The 8,372-nt window shown below is 42.0% G+C and overlaps 1 protein-coding gene across 1 annotated transcript in view; it reads right to left on the reverse strand.

Moving 5' to 3' along the window:
* Nucleotides 1–257: 257 nt before the first annotated feature.
* TNFRSF10A (TNF receptor superfamily member 10a) overlaps nt 258–8,372 on the reverse strand; it is a 33,458-nt gene continuing 25,343 nt past the window's right edge. The window contains exon 10 of the mRNA XM_017549733.2: nt 258–756. Within this exon, the coding sequence (XP_017405222.1) occupies nt 422–756 (335 nt within the window). The 3' untranslated portion in view covers nt 258–421. The remainder of the gene's footprint in view (nt 757–8,372) is intronic.

An 8,372-nucleotide genomic window follows, 5' to 3' on the forward strand; every position in this document is an offset into this window, starting at 1 on the left:
GATCCTAAAGTTCTGATGTCCACAGGCAGAAGAAGAAACGTGTCCCAGCTCCAGGAGATCAGATGGATTTGCTTTTCCTTTTTTTCCTTTTGGATGGAGTCTCAATCTGTCGCCCAGTCTGGAGTGCAGTGGTGCAATCTCGGCTCACTGCACCCTCCATTCCTGGGTCTCAAGCAATTCCCCTGCCTCAGCCTCCTGAGTAGCTGGGATTGCAGGTGCCCGCCACCACACCCGGCTAATTTTTGGTTTTGTTTTTGTAGAGATGGGGGTTTCACCATGTTGTCCAGGCTGATCTTGAATTCCTGACCTAAAGTGATCCACCTAAAGTGATTACACGTGTGAGCCACTGCGCCCAGCTAAGTATTTATTTTAAATAAACGTTTAAATAACCTAAAAAGTATTAACACCTAAGAGGAAGCCTCTAGTAAAACGAGACTTTTTCAGAGACATGGGCAGCACCTGTGCCATCTTCCTGGTAGATGAACTTTCCAGAGTTCACGAGGAGGTCCTCAATCCTCTCCTTTGCATGTCTCTCTCCCAGCATCCCCAAGGCATTCAGCAGGGTGTGGATAGAGGCGTTCCGTCCAGTTTTGTTGACCCATTTCGTCAGCATTACATACAAGGCATCCCTTGGGCCTGCTGCCTCAGCTCTGGCCACGCAGATCTCATTTTCCGTGAGGTCCAGCTCCCTCATGAGCTGATCCCAGGAGTTAAAGGGCACGTTGTCTGTAAAGTGGTGGAAGCACTGCCTCAGAGCTGGGTGGAAAAGGCCACAGAGACAGCCAGGTGAGCTGGGACTCAGAAAGGACAGAGGATCCCACATCAGACCCAGAACCCAAGGGAGAACCTGGAGAGCCCCCTTCATGGGCAAACCTGTTGCTCCATTGTACCCCCACCTCCCATCCACAGGGGCCCGCTCATGCTGCCTGGCCTCCCTGGTACCCAAGGTGCAGAGAGGCATCAAGGTCAGCAGGGAATCTGTTCTCAGAGAGGGCTGAGAACCCACCCGGGGAGGATGGATGGATGCTACAGAGGCAGAAAGCAAAGTGGGTGAGAGCTCAAGGGAGGGAGAGAGCGTGGCTGCAGCGGGAGCTCAGAGGAGGGAGGCTGCCTGGGCTGCACTTCCCACGGGAGCAGGTCCCAGGGCGACCACTTCTGCATTTGTGAAAAGTGCAGGGTCTGGGGCAGGGGACCTCTGTTTACACCCAGCTCAGTCTCATTCCCTGAGGCTGGGGCAGAGCTAGGTGGGGGCAGGCAGACCCTGAGCAAGAGAGGAACCTGAAGACAAAGCAACCCTGCCCACATCTCAGGACTACCAGGGATTAAATGGAATGCGATGTGTGTGCACACCACCATCCACAGGGATGGAAGGGACCAGGAATACTAGACTGTTTTCTAACAGCCTCATTTAAAGAACATAAAAAGAAGTGACTTTTATTTTAATGTATGGTACAATCATATGTAAAATGTAATTGAATATGGGATCAATATACAAAAACTGAAACCCAATTGTCCCATAGGAAGGTTTTTTTTGTTTGTTTTTTTATTTTTTTGATAAACAGAGATTGACCCTTCTGGTCTTAAACTGCTTGAAACTTTTATTTGTTTTATCTGAATTACTTCCTCAGGAAAGACCTTCAGGCCTCTCAAAAAAAGTATCAAAGAACTGAAACTCACCAGATGACTACATCCAGGCAGTGATGGAATGAGGGACCCCCTCATTCATCTTGATTATTTCCTTCCTGCATCCTGGTTCCTACTTCTTACACCTTGTTACATTTCTTGCCTGCTACATAAAGCCCTAGTTTTACTGGGTCAGGGAGATGGGGAGACTGAGCTCCCGTCTCCTCTGCTGCAGCACCTGTTAAAGTGGTTTGGCAACACTCATGATTTCATTGACTGGCTTTCTGTACAGCAAGCAGCAAGACCTAGACTAAATCCCTGGTGTTTTGGTAACAGATTTTGGTTCCCTGACTAGGGAAGTGTTGCTCATGGCTCTGCTGCCATGGCCAAGGAGTCTCAGAAGCCCCCCTAAGCAATTGCCCCCCTAATTTTGGCTGGAGGTGAGTTTCAGTCTCTCTGTGGTCCCACTGTAGCTGGCCCCAACCACATTCCTGATTACCCCAGACGAACTGCCTTTGAAATTTGACATTTGCATCTGGATAGGTGATTGTGCTTTGTGGGCTCGGACACAGGCTCTGCTTTTCTCAATGCGGGAAATTTTTAAAGGAATTTTCATTTGCAGGCTGAACAGGCCCAAGTGACTGTGAAAAGGAAGCACCCTGACTCTTTCAGTTTGGATACTCTTGGGGGTTTGTCTGTAATTGTGTGTTGTGTTGGGGAAAGTGAGTGTCTTTCATGGGTACCAGACAGCAGGACTGGTTCCTCTGGAATTGAGAAATTTGAAAGAAATTTTTGGCCGGGCACGGTGGCTCACGCCTGTAACCCCAGCACTTTGGGAGGCCAAGGCAGGCGGATCACAAGGTCAAGAAATCGAGACTATCCTGGCCAACATGGTGAAACCCCATCTCTACTACAAATACAAAAATTAGCTGGGCATGGTGGCGTGCACCTGTAGTCCCAGCTACTCGGGAGGCTGAGGTAGGAGAATCTCTTGAACGCGGGAGGCAGAGGTTGTAGTGAGCCGAGATCTTGCCACTGCACTCCAGCCTGAGCAAGACTCCATCTCAAAAAAAAAGAAAAAAAAAAAGAAAATTTTGTTGGCAGGTTGATCAAGCCCAACCAGTGAGGAGAGGAAGCACCCTGACCATTTCAGTTTGGATACTCCTGGGGCTGGTCTGGTGTTGCAGCAGTTGGATTGTGTTTTGGGGATTACCTGTATGTGTTTGGTAGAGTCATGGGAAATTAGAATTCAGTAAACTTGGTATTATTGTGTAATACTGTTTGGCCCCCAAATTGGAAACTGGAGTTTGCTGCTGAATGAGAAGGTGGGAAGGAGTTCCCTGTATTGAGGCTCTTACATTGCTGTTCCAAGCAGGGCTGGGCCAGGTTAGTTGTTTCTAGGTGGTATTCTCTGTAATGCTGCTTGACCGCAGTGTTCTTTGGAGTCTGAGGAGGTTTGGCCCTTAAAAACCAAACTGCCACGGCAACTGCTTTACCTAAAATTTTGGTTCACACCTTCACTGCATTACCTATTGGGACTAACAAAGTTCAGCCATGTGAACATATTTGTAGACTGGTGAGTTTATATTGCTCTCTCATGGCCAGAGTTCAAAGGTAAAAGCTATTGGGTCTTTATGTGTTGTGTGTATAGGTCTAGATGCGTTTATGTGTATGTACATTTATACTATTATTATCATTATTTGCGACGGAGTCTTGCTGTTGCCCAGGCTGGAGTGCAGGTGCAGTATCTCGGCTCACTGAAACCTCCACCTCCTGGGTTCAAGCGATTCTCCTCCTCAGCCTCCTGAATAGCTGGGATTACAGACATATACCACCACACCTGGCTAATTTTTGTATTTTTAGTACAGACGGGGTTTCATCATGTTGGTCAGGCTGATCTCAAACTCCTGACCTTGTGACCCGCCTGCCTCAGCCTCCCCCACAGTGCTGGGATTATAGGTGTGAGCCACCGTGCCCAGCCTGTACATTTATTAAGTTACCTGTTGTGTCTACCAAATTGACTCATAGGTAAGAGAGTGCTCGTAAATTAAGTCAGGCAGTCCAAGCAATTTTCAAGTTCATGTGACTTAAGTAAATCCTTACTAAACAAGCTGGCTTTAAAATTATTGGCAAAATAAAAAAAAAAAAAAAGAACGGACTCCAGAATTGTCAGCATGCCTTTTTTTCTGGGTTTTATATTTGTCTCTGCTAGATATTTTGAGGTATCAGTTTGGCACAAAAAAATTGTAAGATTTTAAATCCAACCAAAACCAAATGATCTTTGAGTCAGTTTTTTGCTGAGTAAGATTAATTTAATGAACAGTTGAATCTTCTCAGTTATTGGTGAAAATGCCTATATACTAACTTTGAAGCTCTTAAGTGAGCACCTAATGGTCACTGGCTATTAAAAAAATGATTGGCAGGGCGCGCTGGGTCACGCCTGTAATCCCCGCACTTTGGGAGGTTGATCGTAAGGTCAGGAGTTTGAGTCCTGCCTGGCCAAGATGGTGAGACCCTGTCTCCACTAAAAATACAAAAATTAGCTGGGTGTAGTGGCAGGTGCCCGTAATCCCCGGTACTCGGGAGGCTGAGTCAGGAGAATCTCATGAACCTAGGAGGCGGAGGTTATAGGGTTATAGGGTTACAGTGAGCCGAGATGATGTCACTGCACTCCAGCCTGGGTGACAAAGCAAGACTCCGTCTCAAAAAAAAAAGATTGACAAGGAAATAACTAACTTTAAATGATGGTGTATAATATCTCAATTTTCAGATGCAATCTGGATAAACTTAATGAAAGAACTGAGTAAATGTAAATGAATACATGTTTTAAGTAAACTTTTCATGTAACTAAAAATCTTAAAATTACTTTTGATGTTCATCATTGGATATCTGAGTCATTTCCAATTATGAAAGTTACAAACACAAGGAAATACATTTCTAAAAATTGTGGAATTGTTTTCTTTTCTTTTCTTTCTTTCTTTTTTTTTTTGAGGTAAAGTCTCCCTCTGTCACCTAGGCTGGAGTTCAGAGGTGCACTCTTGGCTCACTGCAACCTCCACCTTCTGGGTTCAAGCGATTCTCCTGTCTCAGCCTCCCAAGCAGCTGGGATTACAAGCGTGTGCCACCACACTCAGCTAATTTTTGTATTTTCTGTAAAGACAGGGTTTCACCATCTTGGTCAGGTTGGTCTTGAACTCCTGGCCTTAGGTAAGCCACCACACTTGGCCAGAATGGTTTTCATCTATAAAATGTTAATATCTGATTTCTATGCTAATATCAAGATTTCTTGCTTTCTAGGGTTTCAGTAAAATTTACGGTTACTACAAATAAAAATTATAGTTAATATGTAATTATGTGTATAAAACAGGCCAAAAAAGATGTGTTATTAGTGAGAAAGAGAATAATTTTGTCTAATTCAGAAGTTACCTAAAAGTTAATTCAAATCATGGACTTGAAAAAGATGATTTATGAAACAAGGTAGTAATAAACCAGTTTGTAGGGAAGAGAGATGTAAAGAAAATTATAAATATGAAGATGTACTTCTGGTAAAGAAAGTCAACACGGAAAAGATAATAATTTTGTATGAGAAAAAATCTTGTACGGTAATTTTTTCATCCTGGAGTAAAATGACTGGTTATTTAAAGAAGAGAAGGAGGAAAAGAAAAAAACCTGGGACTGCATGGAAAGCCCAGGCATGTCATAGATAGTCTGTGTAAATTACATGTAGTTTTTTTCTGTTTCTCTGTGTGTCTCTTTTCATGCACCTACAGAGAAATAGAAAGCTGAAAAAGTTTAGATAATAAAATATTCTTTAAAACCCGATAGAAGATTGGAGAAATTTGGCTAATTAACATTTTTATAGTTAAAGCTCTTAGTCTTGATAAAGATAAAATAAAAAATACTGTAAAGAAATGCATTGGCAGTTTGGCTTTTTTTTTTTTTTTTTTTTTTTTTTTTTTTTTTTTTTTTGAGATGGAGTCTTACTCTGTCTACAGGCTGGAGTGCAGTGGCACAATCTTGGTTCACTGCAACGTCCGCCTCCTGGGTTCAAGTGATTCTCCTGCCTCAGCCTCCTGAGTAGCTGGGACTACAGGTATGCGCCCAGCTAATTTTTTTGTATTTTTAGTAGAAACAGTGTTTCACCATGTTGGCCAGGATGGTCTCAATCTCTTGACCTTGTGATCTGCCCACCTTGGCCTCCTAAAGTGTTGGGATTACAGGCATGAGCCACTGCGCCCTGCTACAATTCTTTTTTATTATAGTTAAGCATGAAGACAGATTTAGTGTAGAGCCAAAAATTTTGCATACCTGTTTGCATTGCTCCACACTGTATTTGCCATTGTGCATAGATAGCACTAGGACTCAAGTACTCACTGGCCATGTGTAAAGTGAGTTTCATGTTTGCATTGCTCCACACTGTATTTGCTATTTTGCATAGGTAGCACTAGCACTAAAGTACTTTTACTGGTCATGTAAAGTGAGCTTCTTAATTACTCACATACATGTTTTCATTGCTTCATACTATCTTTGCTATTTTGCATAGGCAGTACTAGTACTAAAGTACTTATTGACCATGTGACTAACGTGAATTTCTTAATTGCACAAAATATATAGTGATATTGGTGGACTTGAAAATAATAAATTATATGTCAGGAATCAAATATCCATCATGTCAGTTTTCTAAGGCTCTGGGTAACAGTGTACCCTGCAAAGTAAGCTGAGTAGCAGAAAAATTTGGGGTTGCCGTTGTGTTCATTTTTGCTTCTAATTTTCATTTATTTGCTGTTTGTTCTCCTTTGGGTTTCACTTACGTGTCTCTCTCTCTCTCTCTTTCCATATATGCATATAGTATATAAAACCATTGATATTTTTGTTTCTAATGGAAGGTTTTTATTTGGTTCTATGAACAGTCACTTGGTTTCCTATGCATTTCCAACATTCCATTCTTTGCTTTATTTATCTAAAGTTCCTAAGCTACATTTGTCCAGCTTTCAAAAATTGATAGAGGACACCAGCCATTTAAATTTTGGTTGGTTTTCCTTACCTCTGAGGATCGAGAGAGCTACAAGAGATTTAAGGTCTGGCAAAAAATAAAAATAAAAGACTTATTTTTACAAGTTCTGAGCAGAAATAGTACATTATGTATTTTGCTATTTGGAAACGTAGGTGAGAGCAGAAATGTTTAAATGGTGTTTATTTCCAAAGTAATTCAATTTAGTCAATAATTTGAATTGATCGCAAATGTCCAAGAGAGACATATTAGACTTATTAGTTATTCTAGAATTATGCAGGAAGCACTGTCACATCTGAGGTGAGGTTTAGCTTCCTTCGGGTTATGTGTACAGAGATACGTTGTTAATATGTGTTCCGAGATTCTACAACATTCCTGAAATTCTGAGTTGTCTTAATATATATTATCAGTAATAATTATTATGTTAAATCATTGTATGTCACAGAAATAACCAAACTCCCTTGTCTATTGTGTCTTTGACTATGGCTGTCCTAAGATTTTGTCATCCACAATTGACGTTTTGCTTTGATCCATCTAAAAAAAAAAGTGACTTCTAATCAGCTACAGTCCAGGGCTTGCTTTTATAGGGGAGTTCATGAAAATGACTCTTGAATGAAGGTTTCTGATAACTGTGGAGATTGCTGTCATTGGATTACAGAGAAAACTTCTAGTGCAGTCATTGAAAGACCAATGTCTGCCCAGGCACAGTGGCTCATGTCTGTAATCCCAGCACCTTGGGAGGCCAAGGCAGGCGAACCACTTGAGGCCAGGAGTTTGAGACCAGCCTGGCAAACATGGCAAAACTGTCTCTACTAAAAATACAAAAAATACCCAGGTGTCGTGGCCCACATCTGTGGTCCCAGCTACTCGGGAGGCTGAGGCTTGAGAATTTCTAGAACCCAGGAGGTGGAGGTTGCAGTGAGGTGACATCACACCACTGCACTCCAGCTTGGTGACAGAGTGAGACTCCATCTCAAAAAATAAAAATAAAAAATAAAAAAAGACAGACTGATGTGTTCCTAAAGATTGTGATTGTTAACCAAACATGAAGCAGGGCAGGAGTTGATTGCAAAGGCTGAACTAATAGAGAACTGAAATAATTTTTATGGCTCTAAATATACTTTAAGTATATTGATTACTTGTGTAAACAGAATTTGAGGCATATTTCTCTCTCCGCCTAATTTCTCCAGAATTTGTAAACTATTTGTGACTATTAATCCACGGCAATGTGTTTGTTTATATATGGTCAATAACAAAATGTTTTCTTTTACAATGGAACACAGTTGGAGAAAATGGTTATTTTCCAAGAATTTTGATTGCAAAGTCCTTGTGAGAGGTTCCAACAAAGCCAGCTTGGGAGAGCCTCTGTGGACAGTGAGTTTTGCTATACTTGGTGTGGGTAAACAGGCCATGTCTATGGAACTAACCTATTTTGCAGGTACATTGGTCCCACCATAATTTGTCTTTGGTGGAAGTGGGGCTGAGAGAGACTGAGATCCAGAAAAAACACAGTCTTCTAGTATTAGATTAACCTTTGACTCCTGGGTGGCCACGAGGTCACCCACAGTATGAAGCTTCCCACAATGCCCTTCTTCAGCCATGGAGCAGCCAGAAAGATCCAGGACCAGATTTCCCATGACTGGAGGACTAATAAATAGGAAGAACTGAAATCAACCCAATGGTTCCATCAAAAGGGTTTTTTTTTTTTTTTTTTTTGAGATGGAGTTTCGCTCTTGTT

This window comes from Cebus imitator, unplaced genomic scaffold (genome assembly GCF_001604975.1).
Source record: "Cebus imitator isolate Cc_AM_T3 unplaced genomic scaffold, Cebus_imitator-1.0 Scaffold221, whole genome shotgun sequence".
Classification (NCBI taxonomy): Eukaryota; Metazoa; Chordata; class Mammalia; order Primates; family Cebidae; genus Cebus; species Cebus imitator.